General features: G+C 38.8%; 1 protein-coding gene and 1 long non-coding RNA gene across 2 annotated transcripts in view; both read left to right on the top strand.

Annotated features, from left to right (window-relative positions):
* Positions 1-301: 301 nt before the first annotated feature.
* Positions 302-1,159, top strand: LOC132131624 (uncharacterized). Its single transcript, XR_009428905.1, has 3 exons — positions 302-438; positions 561-646; positions 1,023-1,159. It is a non-coding gene; the product is annotated as an uncharacterized LOC132131624 (long non-coding RNA).
* A 12,281-nt stretch (positions 1,160-13,440) lies between these two features.
* The window catches only part of LOC132131078 (26S proteasome non-ATPase regulatory subunit 1-like), a 37,621-nt gene continuing 32,156 nt past the window's right edge, over positions 13,441-18,905 (top strand). The window contains exons 1-13 of the mRNA XM_059543003.1: positions 13,441-13,627; positions 14,149-14,192; positions 14,271-14,344; positions 15,250-15,419; positions 15,864-16,072; positions 16,244-16,387; positions 16,469-16,695; positions 16,978-17,038; positions 17,123-17,251; positions 17,403-17,491; positions 17,592-17,670; positions 18,349-18,522; positions 18,603-18,714. Coding sequence (XP_059398986.1) covers positions 13,612-13,627; positions 14,149-14,192; positions 14,271-14,344; positions 15,250-15,419; positions 15,864-16,072; positions 16,244-16,387; positions 16,469-16,695; positions 16,978-17,038; positions 17,123-17,251; positions 17,403-17,491; positions 17,592-17,670; positions 18,349-18,522; positions 18,603-18,714 — 1,528 coding nt within the window. The 5' untranslated portion in view covers positions 13,441-13,611. The remainder of the gene's footprint in view (positions 13,628-14,148; positions 14,193-14,270; positions 14,345-15,249; positions 15,420-15,863; positions 16,073-16,243; positions 16,388-16,468; positions 16,696-16,977; positions 17,039-17,122; positions 17,252-17,402; positions 17,492-17,591; positions 17,671-18,348; positions 18,523-18,602; positions 18,715-18,905) is intronic.

Here is an 18,905-nt window from a genome sequence, read left to right as displayed (position 1 = left end):
CAACTGAAACTAAATCTAAAGTTGTAACAGGAACATCAGCTATGCTAGCATCTACATCTGATTTAACAACTGGAGTTGAACCAACAACTAAAATATCTACAGCTGAATCAACTGTAGCAACATCCATGACTCAAACAACACCTGTTCCAACAGTTACATCAGCTGCACCAATTTCAACAGTTGCAATATTGTCTACACCAAATGAATCATCATCTACCACTCAATCAACAACTGCACCAACATCTACCACTCTATCAACATCAACTGCATCAACATCAGTTGGAGCAACATCAACAACTCAAACTTCATCAGCTGCAGTGATATCATCTGCATTAACATCCACAACTCGAACAGCAACACCAGCATCTACCTCTGAAGTCACAATAACTCAACCAACCAATCAGTCAACACCCTCATCTTCAGAAGCTGCCCTGCAAAGTAAGCAAATTTCATTTTATCTGTTCATTCATGTATTTTGTATTATTCACCACCCAGATTTTGTCTGTCAAGTTTTGTTCACATATGCTGATATGAATCTGATTTGAATTTGACTTTTATAGATACGACAGCAGTTGCATATGTAACTTTCAAAATAAGATCCTTTGTAGAGCTGAGCGATGACAAAATCATTACATATATTGAAAAGGTAAGCTGATAGTTTGTCATTAATATATATATATATATATATATATATATATAAATTTGTCAAACTCTTCTTTTAAGAAAATAATAAGCAATAACAATGCATATTTAATGTAATCTTTAAGTTGTAAAAACTATTTAAGATTAAATGCTGTTTAGAATCTAGCAATTGAGAATAATCTGGCTGATAGTAGAATAACCTGCGTACATAACCTGTAGCTAAGCCTAAAATAAGTCTAAAATAAAAATAATTTGTTTGTGTTTATTTTTTAAATTCTTAATTACCAAGACAGTGAAAAGATTATTCTTAAACATTAGCAATCTGATTGCTGATTGATTTTAACTGTAATGCTTACAGTGCTTATCAATTTTCATTGCAGTTCTTCGATCACTTTCACACAAACAGTAGTGGGACCATCAGGATTACTGTGAAGAAATCCAAAACATTGTTGACCTAAGGATCTGACATGTAAAACTGCAAAATTCTACAAAAATCTAAGAATGAATATGCCACTATGAAAATTAAAAAAGGTCTTTTGTCTAGTCAGTTGTTCAATATATACAGTACAGACCAAAAGTTTGGACACACCTTCTCATTCAAAGAGTTTTCTTTAATTTCATGACTATGAAAATTGTAGAGTCACACTGAAGGCATCAAGGGCTATTTGACCAAGAAGGAGAGTGATGGGGTGCTGCGCCAGATGACCTGGCCTCCACAGTCACCGGACCTGAACCCAATCGAGATGGTTTAGGGGTGAGCTGGACCGCAGACAGAAGGCATAAGGGCCAACAAGTGTTAAGCATCTCTCGGGGAACTCCTTCAAGACTGTTGGAAGACCATTTCAGGTGACTACCTCTTGAAGCTCATCAAGAGAAAGCCAAGAGTGTGCAAAGCAGTAATCAAAGCAAAAGGTGGATACTTTGAAGAACCTACAATATGACATATTTTCAGTTGTTTCACACTTTTTTGTTATATATATAATACCATATATAATTCCACATGTGTTAATTAATTGTTTTGATGCCTTCAGTGTGAATCTACAATTTCATAGTCATGAAAATAAAGAAAACTTTGAATGAGAAGGTGTCCAAACTTTTGGTCAGGTGACGCACTTGTTTCATTCTCAGCTCAAACAATCTCTTGAGCTGTGTTGTGTAATATGTAATATTTTGTGGATGTTATTTAATTTCTGCACCTTTCAGTGTGATATAAAAAAAAATCTATACAGTATAACATTTCAAAGTTGTGGCATGTCAGAATTAGTAGCATTCGTCTTATACTAGCTTTATAACTTGAAGTCTTTCAAGATATTAGTTCAAAACAGTTTTGTAAATGTTGATACAAGTAATGTAACATTTTATATGTATATATATATATATATATATATATATATATATATATATATATATATATATATATATATATATATATATATATATATATACATATATACATATATATATATATATATATATATATATATATATACACCATGGGTTTTCTGAATACTCTGATTCTGATTGGCTAGCAGGTATGCTTTAAATCAGACAATTTATCATGTAGCTCTGTAATACTTGATTCTAATTGGTCTGTCACCACATGGAAGCTTTGTGTTTGGTTGGCCAATACAACATTAAATCTCAAATAAATTTTTCTGTACATAAATTGTATTATGTCATGCTGGTATCGCCAACTCGCTCTCTCATTTGATACAAACACAGCTGCTGCCATTTGCATCAGTTCACCAGCTCCTTTAACCATGCATGTCTTCCTCAGCTCTACACTTCCCATGATCCCTTCTGTCTACCACATGCCCTCACTCCCCAATCCCCTACACCTACACCAGCTCATCAGGACACATACTTAAGCAGTTCACACAGCCCTTAGTGGCAGGTCTTGTTTATCCCTATGGAAAAACCTACTTGAATACTCAGCTAGTTAATGTCCTGTTTCTAATCCTTAATACCAAAATCCAGATCAAAACCAGCCAAAAAACAAAACAAAAAAGGCATGTCACATGAACATTCATGCACCCTGAGCATGCGCATTAAAGTGTAAACAGGAAGTTAGTGGTGAGGAAAAGCGTGGACGTCTTTATTGCTGATTGCTCTAAGCACAGCTTGCCTCTTGGCAATGTAAGCAGCTGCTGTATTATAAAATACTGAATTTAGTTGCACAATAGCTGCTAAAAATGAGAACGAATCCATGGAAGTTTGCAGTTCAGTCTCCATTTTACTATTTATGAGGTGGTCAAGGAAACGCACAGCAAATGTGGGCAGCCATGCCAATCTTTTTCAGAATCTCTGCTTTGGTCTGTTTACACTGAAACGCAACCATAATCAGTTTTCAAACTCATACAAAGTCTCAGTTTTTGAGGATTGAAAATGGCGGAAAAGTGTAAACGACAGGCATACTTATGAAAAAACAAAAAGTTATGGGTTTTAAAATGAAAATGCACTAGTGTAAATGTAGTCTTAGGCTGATGATACACAGGGCAACTATGCAATGTTGCTTGGGTACTTGGGTAACAAATTTCTATCTGGATACTTTAGATCTGTCATGGGCCCTGTGTCTAAACTGGGTGCACGTTGATGGCAACATTGCTCAAAAAGTTGCCCTGTGTGTCATCATTCTTAATGTTGTGCCGAATTCGACTGTCCGTGAATCTAAGCTATTACTCTGGGCACTGTTCAAAAACCTGCCATGCCACTCACAAAGTTTTCCATTAAACTGCATTATATTTGTCCCAAATTAATGTTTATGTACATAAAGACAATCTATTGTGCAATTTTCACTGAAACGTTTGTTTTTCTGGGGCTCTAATAAAATCTGTGCTTCATATTAACAAATCAGTTTTTTCGACACATCTGTTTTAGTTTTTTTTTCAATCACTGAACTTCAAACTCATTGACAGCACTTGGTCATGAAGTGAACTTTTGACTGTTAGGAGAATAGATTAAAGTTTTTTTTTTCATCTTGAATTGAACGTGACGTGTCCGGTGTGCGACACACACACACACACATATGTATGTATATTTCAGGGTATATTGTTATTTGTTTGGGTTTGGAGTGGTTGTATCACATATTTTTGTTCTTTGACAGTTTTTAGAAAGTTTCCTTGATTACTGGTTGTTTGATTAATTTTCACATCTGCTTTTCATTTCTTTTTTTAGTTTGGTTGGTCTAAACCCTGTGTTTTGTTCAATTTTTTTGTTACTTCTCATTTTCTTGTTGTTTTGTTTTTGTTCCTAGTTTCCAAGTTTGATGTATATAAAACTGATACTGTTGCATTTACATCCATTTTCTCATCATTATTGCAACTGGGCTGGTACACTTTGTAACTTTGAGAAAAAAAATCTTATCTTAACAGTAACACTTACAGCAGATGTGTGTATCTATTAAGGCAGAAGTTAGTATATGCCAACTTACATTTAGTCAAAATCTGCAGCATTAAACGATCAAATAAATGCTTCTCATTGATTAAATGCTTGACTAAACAGTCAGAAATGCAGATTAACCAGAATCAGTGATGGGGAAATTTCAAGAAACCTAAACAAACAAACAATTCTCTTATGAGAAGGTATTTGGTAATGAAGTATCAGTTCATTTTCTGATCATAATCACTCGTGTTTTTAAAACCAATTAAATTCAAATTGTTTGGAGTTTGAAGGCCCTGTTTCATTTCTAAGCTGAACCTCTTCCCTGTTCCTGTTCCAGATCTTTTAGAAATCAATATTTTCATTTCCTTAGCAAAAATGTTGATGGAATTGCATGATGTTTCCTCGTACTGAAAATCAGCTGTAATTTAAATTACTGACTTGGTTTTAGTCATATGCAACATGTGATCTTTTTTTGATTTTTAAGAAGACATAACTGACTTCTATACTAAATATGTATAAAAAACCACATAATATTTCAAATAAAACTTTCCCTTTGTTCCCATATTCCATTTTAGTGTCAGTGTTGTTGATTCATGAACACTGTTTAATGTTTGAATGAAAGATTTTCTTTAATTAAACAATTTGACATTAAGATTTATTGATTGAGGCTGATTATAGCTGAGATTTGCTTTCCAGCTAAATTGTTTTTTTGTAGCTTGTTGCATATTTTCTTTTTTGTAAATTTTGCAAAGAAACTTTTTGTCAAACAACAATAATAATAATAATAATAATAATAATAATAATAATAATAATAATAATAATAATAATAATAATAATATTTCTAGCAAATATAAATGCATGGTGGAAAAAAAATGTATCATTCCTATGAAAATTTGTGAAATTTGTATCTGGTAAGGTAAGATTTAAAAAAAAAAAAAATTATTGTATTGTTTTGCTCTGTACAGTGAATAAATATACTTAAAAACCCACATCAAATCTGTTAGGCAAGATAAATAGTGAAAAAGAACATCTCACATTACGCCAACATCATTTATAATTAGTTAAGAATAATTTGTAAATGCTGTAATCAATATTAAAAACTATATTTGTAAAGAAAAGTTAACATATACTGAAAATGCAAATATTCATAGATGATTTTTGTCACCTGAGCCATAAATCCATATAATTTGTTATACATTTATAATGTGTATACTATACAGCATCTGGTGAGAAGTTTATTACACACTAAAGTCAGAATTTTATTAAAATCACTTAGTATGTTTTAACACATTTGATTGAATAGTAAACATGATAATGTAACATATAAGATTAAATTACCGATTATAATAATTTTATAATACTATGTGATAAAAGTTTTAAACAGGGTCAGGTGTAATGATTGATCACAGGAAACGAGAGATTCAAATGCAGTGTGTTTAATGGGATAATCCAAAATCTAAATCCAAAACAGTCTAGAGGTCAATAACGGGGAAAGCAGTCCAAAAACAAGAAACAAGAAAACACAAGGGAACGCGAGAAAACCGGGTGACGGAAAACAAGGACTCCATCCAAACAGAATGAGACAGGCTGGTATATATGGACACGTGAAGATGATAACGAAGAGAGTGGAGAAAGCTGAGTGCAATACAGGTGTGCAATTAACAGTAATGAAGGGAAAAGGCTTTGTAGGAAATGTAGTGCCTGCAGTGGGGTGCCTATGGGGAAGTGAGACCACTAGTGGACACCCAGGGAAACACAGACCAGACACTGTGACATTTCCCCCTCCTCTAAGGAGCAGCAACCAGATGCTCCATCGAACACAAAAACAAACCAAGGAACACAGAGACCAGGAGGGAGGTGGACTGGTGGAGGACCAGGGGGAGGGATGGAGGGCCAGGTCCATTGAGGGAAACAGAGAGAAGAAAAACAAAATAACTAAACAAAACAAAAAGGCCCGGAGGGAACAGAAAGTTCAGGGGAGAAGCCCACCAGGGCGGTGCAGAAGACCACCACAGCCGTGCGGTCGAGACAGAAGCCCACCAGGGCGGCGCAGAAGACTACTACAGTGCGATCGATGGCACAGGAGAGCAAGCCTGGTTAGGTAAGCGTGAAATAGAGAACATGAACAGGTTAAGGGTGGCCTCCGTGGCCCTGAGGAGATGGTAGATGGTCTCCATAGCCATGACAGGGCAGGCGGTGAGTTCCTGGATGGCCTCCATGGCCATGACAGGATAAGTCGAGCACTCAGGAAGTTCTGCAGAGACGTGAAGAGGCTCTGGTAGTTCAGCAGAGACGTGAAGAGGCTCTGGTAGTTCAGCAGAGACGTGGAGAGGCTCTGGTAGTTCTGCAGAGACGTGGAGAGACTCTGGTAGTTCTGCAGAGACGTGAAGAGACTCTGGTAGTTCAGCAGAGACATGGAGAGGCTCTGGTAGTTCATCAGAGACGTGGAGAGGCTCTGGTAGTTCTGCAGAGACGTGGAGAAACTCTGGTAGTTCTGCAGAGACGTGGAGAGACTCTGGTTGTTCCGCAGAGACGTGAAGAGGCTCTGGTAGTTCAGCAGAGACGTGAAGAGGCTCTGGTAGTTCAGCAGAGACGTGGAGAGGCTCTGGTAGTTCTGCAGAGACGTGGAGAGGCTCTGGTAGTTCATCAGAGACGTGGAGAGGATCTGGTAGTTCATCAGAGACGTGGAGAGGCTCTGGTAGTTCTGCAGAGACGTGGAGAAGCTCTGGTAGTTCTGCAGAGACGTGAAGAGACTCTGGTAGTTCAGCAGAGACATGGAGAGGCTCTGGTAGTTCATCAGAGACGTGGAGAGGCTCCGGTAGTTCAGCAGAGACGTGGAGAGGCTCTGGAAGTTCTGCAGAGACGTGGAGAGACTCTGGAAGTTCAGCAGAGACATGGAGAGGCTCTGGTAGTTCCGCAGAGACGTGGAGAGACTCTGGTAGTTCAACAGAGATGTGGAGAGACTCTGGTAGTTCAGCAGAGACATCGAGAGACTCTGGTAGTTCAGCAGAGACGTGGAGAGACTCTGGTAGTTCAGCAGAGACGTGGAGAGACTCTGGTAGTTCAGTTGAGTCGTGGAGAGGCTCTGGTAGTTCAGAAGAGACGTGGAGAGGCTCTGACGTGGAGAGGCTCTGGTAGTTCAGCAGAGACGTGGAGAGGCTCTGGTAGTTCAGCAGAGACGTGGAGAGACTCTGGTAGTTCATCAGAGACATGGCGAGGCTCTGGTAGTTCAGCAGAGACGTGGAGAGGCTCTGGTAGTTCAGCAGAGACGTGGAGAGACTCTGGTAGTTCATCAGAGATGTGGAGAGGCTCTGGTAGTTCAGCAGAGACGTGGAGAGGCTCTGGTAGTTCTGCAGAGACGTAGAGAGACTCTGGTAGTTCAGCACAGCCGTTGAGAGACTCTGGTAATTCAGCAGAGACGTGGAGAGACTCTGGTAGTTTAGCAGAGACGTGGAGAGACTCTGGTAGTTCAGCAGAGACATGGAGAGACTCTGGTAGTTCATCAGAGACATGGAGAGGCTGTGGTAGTTCATCAGAGACGTGGAGAGGCTCTGGTAGTTCAGCAGAGACGTGGAGAGGCTCTGGTAGTTCTGCAGAGACGTGGAGAGGCTCTGGTAGTTCATCAGAGACGTGGAGAGGATCTGGTAGTTCAGCAGAGACGTGGAGAGGCTCTGGTAGTTCTGCAGAGACGTGGAGAGACTCTGGTAGTTCAGCAGAGACATGGAGAGACTGGTAGTTCAGCAGAGACGTAAAGAGACTCTGGTAGTTCAACAGAGACATGGAGAGACTCTGGTAGTTCAGCAGAGACATGGAGAGACTCTGGTAGTTCAGCAGAGACGTGGAGAGACTCTGGTAGTTCAGCAGAGACGTGGAGAGGCTCTGGTAGTTCAGCAGAGACGTGGAGAGGCTCTGGTAGTTCAGCAGAGACGTGGAGAGGCTCTGGTAGTTCAGCAGAGACGTGGAGAGACTCTGGTAGTTCATCGGAGACGTGGAGAGGCTCTGGTAGTTCAGCGGAGACGTGGAGAGGCTCTGGTAGTTCAGCGGAGACGTGGAGAGGCTCTGGTAGTTCTGCAGAGACGTAGAGAGACTCTGGTAGTTCAGCAGAGACGTGGAGAGACTCTGGTAGTTCAGCAGAGACGTGGAGAGACTCTGGTAGTTCAGCAGAGACGTGGAGAGACTCTGGTAGTTCGTGGTGATTTGACTGGGTTCAGGAAGATCAACTGTGGTTTGACTTCGTTCAGGAAGATCATCGGTGACTTCCCTTTGCTCATGACGATCAACGGTGACTTGACTTGACTCCTGAGGTCTAACTGTTGTAGTGCTTAACTCATGAGTGTTAATGGTGACTTGACCTGACTCTGGAGTGTTAATGGTGACTTGACCTGACTCTGGAGGGTCAACGGGGACCTGACCTGACTCTGGAGGGTCAACGGGGACCTGACTTGACTCTGAAGGGACCATCATATCTTGTGCAGAGGCGCTGAGACGGCGGCCATCTTGTGCAGAGGCGCTGGGCCGGCGGCCACCTTGTGCTGTGGCCGGATCCGGCACCTCCAAAATCCAATCTGGCACCTCATTTTGGCGGATCCCCTTCCTCCAGGGGCGGCATGGCAGACAGAGAAAAGCCAGATATGTGCCGTGAAAAACTATTCAAAATTCATATCTCTATTATAATTTGTTATTATTATTTTAAATCACAGGGTTTTAGAAATATTTAACCAATGATAAGTATTTAAAGGAGCTTGTAAAATTCGTAACGCCATTGGATCCTCAAGCTCTCATGAAACCTCGTCACTTTACCCCGCCTCCACTCAGATTGACCATGCGCACAGCCTGGAGGAGACAGATCTCTGCTTATTTGCAAAGCAAGGGTAAACAAATAACTTTGAATAGTACAGCATTTCTTTACTCAAACACTATGTCTGTAAAGGCTATTGTTTGTGTGTGTTCGAAGACTGGAGAAGTACTTTTTTTGCCATCTAGCCAATATACTTTTGTATGTTTAAAATATCCTGTGCATAAGTGCTTAATCGTTTATATCATAAGATTTTGGCCAAGTGTAATAAACAGCAAAAAAAAAAAATATATATATATATATTCTCATGGCAGTTTATAACTACGTTTTGCAAAACTTTGTGCATGACATTCCATTCAAAAAACCTGATCGATTTAGAAAATGCAACTATTTTTCATTTAACAATTTTGTATGAATTTGTTTGCTGGGATTCATACGAAAACTTGATTTTTACTCCTCAAAATGGGGCGGAAGTTTCAAAATTCAAGATTTTTATTCATCGCATACATGATTATATCGATAATATATAATCAGCAGTGAAATGAGTTAGGCCTGCTCCATGGACAGTGCAATTATTAAAGAATACAACACAGATGAAAATATACATAAATATAGCTATGAAAGAATGAAATTAAATTAAACAATAAGAAATTAAGAATAAAATATAAAAAGCATGTATACTGTAGAATTAAAAATAGAATATAAATTAATGTGCATGCAAGTATACTGTGGTCTTAAACATTAAGATACACAGGAATGTACAACCCGAATTCCGGAAAAGTTGGGACGGTTTTTTTAAATTTTAATAAAATGAAAACTAAAAGACTTTCAAATCACATGAGCCAATATTTTATTCACAATAGAACATAGATAACATAGCAAATGTTTAAACTGAGAAAGTTTACAATTTTATGCACAAAATGAGCTCATTTCAATTTTGATTTCTGCTACAGGTCTCAAAATAGTTGGGACGGGGCATGTTTACCATGGTGTAGCATCTCCTTTTCTTTTCAAAACAGTTTGAAGACGTCTGGGCATTGAGGCTATGAGTTGCTGGAGTTTTGCTGTTGGAATTTGGTCCCATTCTTGCCTTATATAGATTTCCAGCTGCTGAAGAGTTCGTGGTCGTCTTTGACGTATTTTTCGTTTAATGATGCGCCAAATGTTCTCTATAGGTGAAAGATCTGGACTGCAGGCAGGCCAGGTTAGCACCCGGACTCTTCTACGACGAAGCCATGCTGTTGTTATAGCTGCAGTATGTGGTTTTGCATTGTCCTGCTGAAATAAACAAGGCCTTCCCTGAAATAGACGTTGTTTGGAGGGAAGCATATGTTGCTCTAAAACCTTTATATACCTTTCAGCATTCACAGAGCCTTCCAAAACATGCAAGCTGCCCATACCGTATGCACTTATGCACCCCCATACCATCAGAGATGCTGGCTTTTGATTTCCAACAAGAATGTCAAATTTGGACTCGTCTGACCATAAAACACTATTCCACTTTGAAATAGTCCATTTTAAATGAGCCTTGGCCCACAGGACACGACGGCGCTTCTGGACCATGTTCACATATGGCTTCCTTTTTGCATGATAGAGCTTTAGTTGGCATCTGCTGATGGCACGGCGGATTGTGTTTACCGACAGTGGTTTCTGAAAGTATTCCTGGGCCCATTTAGTAATGTCATTGACACAATCATGCCGATGAGTGATGCAGTGTCGTCTGAGAGCCCGAAGACCACGGGCATCCAATAAAGGTCTCCGGCCTTGTCCCTTACGCACAGAGATTTCTCCAGTTTCTCTGAATCTTTTGATGATGTTATGCACTGTAGATGATGAGATTTGCAAAGCCTTTGCAATTTGACGTTGAGGAACATTGTTTTTAAAGTTTTCCACAATTGTTTTACGCAGTCTTTCACAGATTGGAGAGCCTCTGCCCATCTTTACTTCTGAGAGACTCTGCTTCTCTAAGACAAAGCTGTTATAGCTAATCATGTTACAGACCTGATATCAATTAACTAGATGTTCTCCCAGCTGAATCTTTTCAAAACTGCTTGCTTTTTTAGCCATTTGTTGCCCCCGTGCCAACTTTTTTGAGACCTGTAGCAGGCATTAAATTTTAAATGAGCTAATTAAGTGGATAAAAGTGTAAAATTTCTCAGTTTAAACATTTGCTACGTTATCTATGTTCTATTGTGAATAAAATATTGGCTCATGTGATTTGAAATTCCTTTAGTTTTCATTTTATTAAAATTTAAAAAACGTCCCAACTTTTCCGGAATTCGGGTTGTACAAGAGGCAAATGTGCAAACAGGTTGTGAACAGTGTTGCCAGATTGGACTAAAGATTTCCAGCCCAACTACAGCTTAAAACCCGCTCATTTAAAAAAAATACCAGCCCAAAATACATACTGTTATTAAAACTGTTATAAAATAAAACACACCATTTTTTTTTCTTTTTTTAAACAACCAGACTAACAAATCGCACATTAGAGAGCACCAGGCTCGCCCCAAGTATATCCAGTGCATCTTTTATATATATATATAAATGATAATTTTAATAAAACACAAGGTCTACATCGTAAACCTCAGAAGGGGACAACATTTTTTATTGTTCTTGTGCTACTTTTGTCAGAACTACAGTTCTTTTCTAATAGGCCAATTCTCAAATCATTTCATTATACTTTTCTTTTTGTATTAGTAGGCTACTTACAAATTTGTGCTTAATTACCAACTAATTATTTTTTTTATATCATCATTATTAAAATTCTTATTATTATTTAACTTATAGACCACTGGACGAATCAACATGAATTCTCGTTTTTTCCTTCTTTTAATTCTAAATAAAATAATGACTGAATGATACACTGAATCGTCACTAGACACTATATCAGCTATTACTGATTTTTATATTTACCCCACTTTGGCATGATGATGATGATGATGAATGATGATCACTGATGATGACAATACAGTTTTGACGATAGAACGAATTAGCCTACAACAACCCGCCAATCAAGCTTGAAGTCTGATTGGACAGGATTCCCCTGAACCTTATTGGCTAACCTGAACCATACCTAATTTAAACATCATCCTACATTATATAATTTATTTTATAGTAAGTTTTCATTAAAAAAATAATAAAGAATACTGTTTATAGTCAAAAATAAAAACCCACCTGTTGCATCAAAAACCAGCCCAAATTTTAAAGACCCGCCCAATGCATTTTTTTCCGGTCGGATGTGACCGAAAGGAGCCCAATTGGACGGGAACCCACCCAATCTGGCAACACTGGTTGTGAAACTGTCAGTATGTCAATGTGAGGTAGAGAATGATGAATATCTTATTAATTAAATGAATATTAAGTGGAGAAAAGTGGATGTTAATAGGCTGAGTTGATGGCCTGGGGGAAGAAACTCCTCCTAAGTCTCTCAGTTTTTGCCATCAGGCTACGGAAGTGAAAAGATGGTTACTGGTGTGGATGGAGTCCTTGATGATTTTAACAGCTCTGCTTCTGCAGCGTTTGACGTAGATGTCCTGCAGAGAGGGGAGAGCAGACCCTGAGATGCGCTCACCTAAGCGCATAACTCTCAGCGGGGGTTTGCAGTCTTGACTGGATCTATTCCCATACTACACTGAGATACACTGAGTCAATACACTTTCTATAGCCCCAGAATAGAAAGTTTTCAGGATTGATGGTGAGACCCTGAATTTCCTCAGCTGTCGCAGAAGGTACAGTCTTTGCCTGGCTTTATTAACCTGTGTTTGAATGTGAGTAGTCCAGGTCAGGGCCTCGGAGATGTTTACACCAATGTCCTTGAAGCTGCTCACCCTCTCCACAGGGGTCCCGCTGATCATAAGAGGAGTATAGGGAAATGAGAAATGAAGCACGAGCATTATTCATGATGCATTTTTAATAGCTCAGAAGGATATATCACTACTAACGATACAGAGTTTATTAGTATTAAATAATCTAATGTGACAATTGCTAAACACTGTGATTGCCCAGTGTATCAATTGGTATTTATTTAAATAAAATAAACTAATTGTTCCATTAACTGGCCAATAAATCAGGTATTTTGTACTACAAGCACAGTTGATATATATATATATATATATATATATATATATATATATATATATATATATATATATATATATATATATATATATATATATATATATATATATATATATATCAATTGTTGAATAAATGAAAACGGAAGAGTTTACATTAGGCTTATTCGTACATTTATTCATTTACTTATTTATTTTTCATATCAAAGAAAGAAAGAAAGAAAGAAAGAAAGAAAGAAAGAAAGAAAGAAAGAAAGAAAGAAAGAAAGATTAGTTCCATCTTGCGCCACCGGGCGGCTCGATCAAGCACAGCTTCAGAGGCTCATTCTTGAAGAGCACAGAAGAAGAGCCGCTGGAGGGTTGACCGCGTCAAAGCCTGTCTGAAAACATTTATTTTTTATTTTTGCCCTAGCCATATATTCATTTGAAAATAACTGATATTGCCCATTAAAATAGTCGTATTGCTAACTGCCACGTCCATGCATTCGGCGGTGTGTGACTCTTTATTAAACGCCAGATCATATTTCAGGCGCAGTGTTCAGCGCGCCCTGCAGCAGCGCTCAGTGTCAGATGTGTTGTGCCGCTGGTGCTGTGTAACAGAGCTTGATGCTCGTTCTCTCGCTGCTTCATTGAGAGTGAAATAGACCTTCTTCTTCTTCTGACTGTTTGTGTGTTTAAATCAGTGTGCTGGAGGAGATCCGGTGACCGTCACGAACAGATATGATCACTTCAGCCGGTGAGAGCATGCGACTGAATGACAAAGAGTGCGTTTGATTTAGCTGAGTCACACAGCTAGCGGCTAACGAGACGCACGAGTCTCATAAGCTTTACCACTTTATTTGTGCTTGATGCTAATAAACTTACTCTTGTAATTACGCCGTATGTGCTACTTTAGCGCCTAAATGCGTGATAATAAGTGTAATTATTTGCTAATGTCGTTTCTCATGACTTTGAGTGGTTTGTTTACATCAGCAACCGACAGTAAGACATTAGCGTGATATATTAAAACATTAGTTATGTTTCTCAGTATTGTCTTTGCTCTATATATATGTCCACGCGTGTTATTTGTAAATCAAAGACGTGTGTGAGGTTATAATGTCACTGTCTGTAGACATTAGCTGATGGACTGATAGACAGATAGACAGGCTGATAGACAGACAGACAGGCGGACAGATAGATAGATAGATGATGGACTGATGTGATTGACAGATAGACAGGCTCAGGAAAAGGCACTGATGGTGTTTGTCTGTTCTGCAGCTGGTGTGATTTCCCTCCTGGATGAAGATGAGCCTCAGCTCAAGGTACAGCAGCAGTTCACTCAGATACAGAGCTGGTTGTACTGAGGCGCTTACTGACCCGCTTCTCTTCCTCTTTTACAGGAGTTTGCTCTGCAGAAACTGAACGCCATTGTCAATGACTTCTGGGCTGAGATTTCAGAGTCTGTAGACAAAATGTAAGGAGCTTTGATTGAATGGTTTAGAAGAGAATTGCAGCCAAAAATGGCCACGAACTCATCTAAATGTTAAGCAGGATTGTTTTCTCTCTCTCTCTCTCTCTCTCTCTCTTGCCATATTATTATTATTATTATTATTGTTATTAGTATTAATCGTGAAGCCCATGTGAACTGGATGAAAAAAATAACATGGTTGTAATATTGTAGTTTTACAGCAGTTCTGTAAGCTAAATTATTATCAAGTACTCCTTTTTATCGTACAGTATAATAGTAATAGTGAGATTAGGAATACATTTCTTTAGTGATTTTCTCATTTTTTATTATTTAAACTAGTGTTGGGCGATATGGTCATTTTTCAGCTCGTCATATCGTCAGCCCGTGAGATCGACGATACATGATATTATCGTGCATGGGTGGAGCAAGAGAGAGACTCTTTGTTCTGGTGTTTTAAACTGCGCAGGTGCGCGAGAGAGAGCCTATGAAATCACCAATAATCGAAAAATATACTTTAAACATACTGATAAACTAACGTTAAATAAAAAAATACTGTATTTAAAACAGCTCATATATAGTCTGACGCAGCTGTCATATCACCATCCTGTGACAAATCTGCTGCATCTGCGCACGGAACTTAACAGTCTAAATGTTCTGCAAAATTAGTCAACGGTGAAAATGAGTCATTAATAATTATAATAATAAATTATTCAAAACAATTATATTTATGTAATTTTTCATTCTATTTAAATTTATTTAGTGCTTTTTATATAAATATTCATATATCATTTTTAATGAAGAAATATTGCCGTGACAGTAGTACTACTGTAGTGTAAAAGTGATTAACAGTTTCTGAAAGGTTTCTTATGAGCGTTTGGATATTTCGGCTGATCTCTGTCTCTGTCTGTCAGCGAGGTCCTGTACGAGGACGAGACGTTTCGCAGCAGAGCGTTTGCTGCATTGGTGGCCTCTAAAGTCTTTTACCACCTCGGTGCTTTTGACGAGTCTTTAAACTACGCACTCGGTGCTGGAGATCTCTTCAACGTCAGTGACAATTCAGAATACGTGGAGACCATTATTGGTAAGTGATTAGCGCTCTCTGAAATTTATTTGTAAGAAATTAGGACTTTCATACAGCAAATTGATAGTAAATTTGACAGTTAAGACATTTATAATGTTGCAAAAGATTTACATTTCAAAGAAATGCTATGCTTTTGAAGTTTATAGTCATTAAAGAAGCTTGAGAAAAATATTAAGCAGCTGTTTTCAACATTGATAATAATCAGAAATGTTTCTTAAGCAGAAAATCAAGTATATTATAATGATTTCTGAAGATCATGTGACACTGAAGACTGGAGGAATGATGCTGAAAATACAGCTTTATCATCACAGAAAAACATTACATTTTAACAGCTCTTCACACAGAAAACAGCTGTTTTAAATAATGTACTTTTTTTTTATCAAGTAACCGCAGCTCTGGTGATCAGAAGAGACTTTTTCATTGTGTTATCCTCTTGTTCATCAGCCAAGTGTATCGATCACTACACCAAACTGCGCGTGGAGAACGCCGAGCTGCCAGAGGATGAGGAGAAGAAAAGCATCGATCCTCGTCTGGAGGGAATCGTCAACAAGATGTTCCAGCGCTGCTTGGGCGATCACATGTTCAAACAAGCCATCGGCATCGCGCTGGAGACCCGACGCCTGGACATCTTCGAGAAAACCATCCTGGAATCTGTATGCTATTAATCTGCACAGCCTGAAATCGAATATTAATAATCGGATGTTAACTAACTTTTGATGAAGTTTTGTGTGTGTATATGTGTGAAGTCGTATGTTAATGAGCTGTGATGTCATGACCTAAGTGGTTTCAGGACCAGTTTCCAGATTTTGGTTGATTTCCCACAGAAGGACATTGCTGGTTTGCTGGCGTACAGCCTGAAGATCTGCATGTCCCTCATGCAGAACAAGAAGTTTCGTAACGACGTTCTCCGAGTTCTGGTCAAGCTGTACATGAACCTGGAGAAGCCTGACTTCATTAGCGTTTGCCAGGTGAGCTGTCCTGAGCCCACTGATCTTTATCCTGCTCTGCGTTCAGGGATTCCTCTCTGACACTGTTGTTTTCCCTCTTAGTGTCTGATTTTCCTGGACGACCCCCAAGCTGTGAGCGATATATTGGAGAAGCTTGTGAAAGATGATAACCTCCTGATGGCCTATCAGATCTGCTTTGACCTGTATGAGAGCGCCAGCCAGCAGTTCCTGTCCTCTGTCATCCAGAACCTGCGGACCGTGGGCACACCCATCCCCGCCGTGCCCGGGTCCACCAACACCGGCACTGTGCCCGCCCAAGAGAGAGACAGGTACACATGTTACTGCTTCCACATTGGTGCACCACTCGTGTATGAGACAATAACTGATAAATCACTTTAGAAAATATTATATCTGTGAGTCTGTGTGATGCAATTTTGACGTGTCAAAAAAACATAATGATCCTAAAAATAAGCTTAGTTTAGTTTAGTTACTGTGAAATCCCTTCACTGTAAATCACATCCTCGAGGGATGTTTAAACCAAACCGTTGAAATAACAGAAGCTTTAATAAGATGATTTGGACCACAGATAAGATGTGTTGGTATTGTTTCAGTGATGTGATGGAGACGGAGGATAAAGCGGGCAGTTCTCCTGCTGGAAAGGATGCTGATGTGGTGAGTCGTCACTTCAACACATTTAGCTCATCAGATATATCATGCTTGTAGAAACACCTTTAATAATTATTTTTCTTAAATTAGAAGAGTGAGCCAAAAGACCAGAACTCCAAAATGATCAAAATACTAAGTGGTGAAATGGCCATCGAGCTGCACCTTCAGTTCCTCATTCGAAACAACAACACAGACCTGATGATCCTCAAAAACACAAAGGTGAGAAACCAGCTCTTGGACTGGTTTAAGAGTCTAATGATCTTTGATATCGGCATAAGTTTAATTTAATATGAATCCCATCCCAGACGTAGCTATTCTTCACTTCAAGCTAAGATAAGCTAAGTGTATATATATTCCCAACTCATTTCAGGATGCGGTGCGAAATTCGGTGTGTCACACAGCGACGGTCATAGCAAACTCATTCATGCACACGGGAACAACAAGTGACCAGTTTCTACGGTAAAACACATTCCCATGCTTCGTCTCGCTAATGGAAATGAGGCCTCTTGATACTGATAACAAGAAAACAGATTATGATAATAGTCATTTTATTTTACAGAGAGAATTTGGAGTGGCTGGCAAGAGCAACTAACTGGGCCAAATTCACAGCAACAGCCAGTCTAGGCGTCATTCACAAGGTTAGCATCATCATGTATGCTCAAGGCACGTTCAGCAAAAACAGTCGGGTGTTTGTTGTAGATGTTTTTGTTTTACATGTTTGTGTGCTTATTTTGCTTTAGATGTTGGTTTTTAGGATGTTTGTTTGTCTTAGATGTTTGCTTGCATTTGTTCACTTTTAGGGTGTTTGTTTGCTTTAGTTTTAAGTTTGTTTGTTTTTTGTGCTTTTTAAGTGTTTGTTTGCTTGTTTGTTTCCTTTTTTGATTTTAAGATAAGAGATTGGTTTGCTTTAGTTTGCTTTTTTGTTTAAAATGTTTGTTATTTTGTTAAGTTTTAGATTAAGATGTTTTTTGTTAGTTTGTGTTACATGTATTTAGATATATGTTTTAGATGTTTGTAGTGAGAACTATTAAAAATATTTATCGTTTTATATTTATTTATTTAATCAAATAGTGTTTTTTTGTTTGTTTGTTTTTTTGTCTGTCCAGAGATTTAAATTAAACGTTGCAGTTTTGGTGTTTTGAATTGATTCGGTTCAGTTTATTGTTTTTATGACTTTCTGCCATTACAAAAAAAAAGGTAATAGTCCAGCGTAGCAGGGAGGTCATATTTTGTAATGCTTGTGGAAAGTGACTGAAATTTGTAATGTCTTTACCTTTTTCTTTTCATTTGATAAATGTACTTGCATTTGTGTCCAGGGCCATGAAAAAGAGGCACTACAGTTAATGGCGACTTACCTGCCCAAAGACACCTCACCAGGATCAGCCTATCAGGAAGGAGGAGGGCTGTACGCTCTCGGGCTGATCCATGCTAATCACGGAGGGGACATCATTGACTACCTTCTGAGCCAGCTCAAGAATGCCAGTAATGACGTACGTGCATGATCTAATACAAATAAAGTTTTGCAGCACTGCAACTTCAAAAAACAGGAATAGCTTGTTTCTTCCTCCAGATTGTTCGTCATGGTGGCGCTCTGGGTCTTGGGTTAGCTGCCCTGGGCACTGCTCGCCAGGACGTCTACGATCTGCTCAAATCAAACCTCTATCAAGATGACGCAGTAACAGGCATGTTCAACATCTTATAGTTAATCTTCATCAGTAGTTTTCATGAAGGCACGCAAGTACTGTTTTTGTTGGTTGAGTTCTGGGCAGCCACCCGAAACACTTTATCATCATGGCAATCGGGTTTTAATGGGCAACATTCAGTCTGTAATGTAGGTTCGGCTCGCTGTCATCGTGTTAATTGGTGTTGTCAC

This window comes from Carassius carassius, chromosome 48 (assembly GCF_963082965.1).
Source record: "Carassius carassius chromosome 48, fCarCar2.1, whole genome shotgun sequence".
NCBI lineage: Eukaryota > Metazoa > Chordata > Actinopteri > Cypriniformes > Cyprinidae > Carassius > Carassius carassius.
Note: the sequence above shows the minus strand (reverse complement) of the source record. Positions and strands in the feature narration are given on the sequence as shown.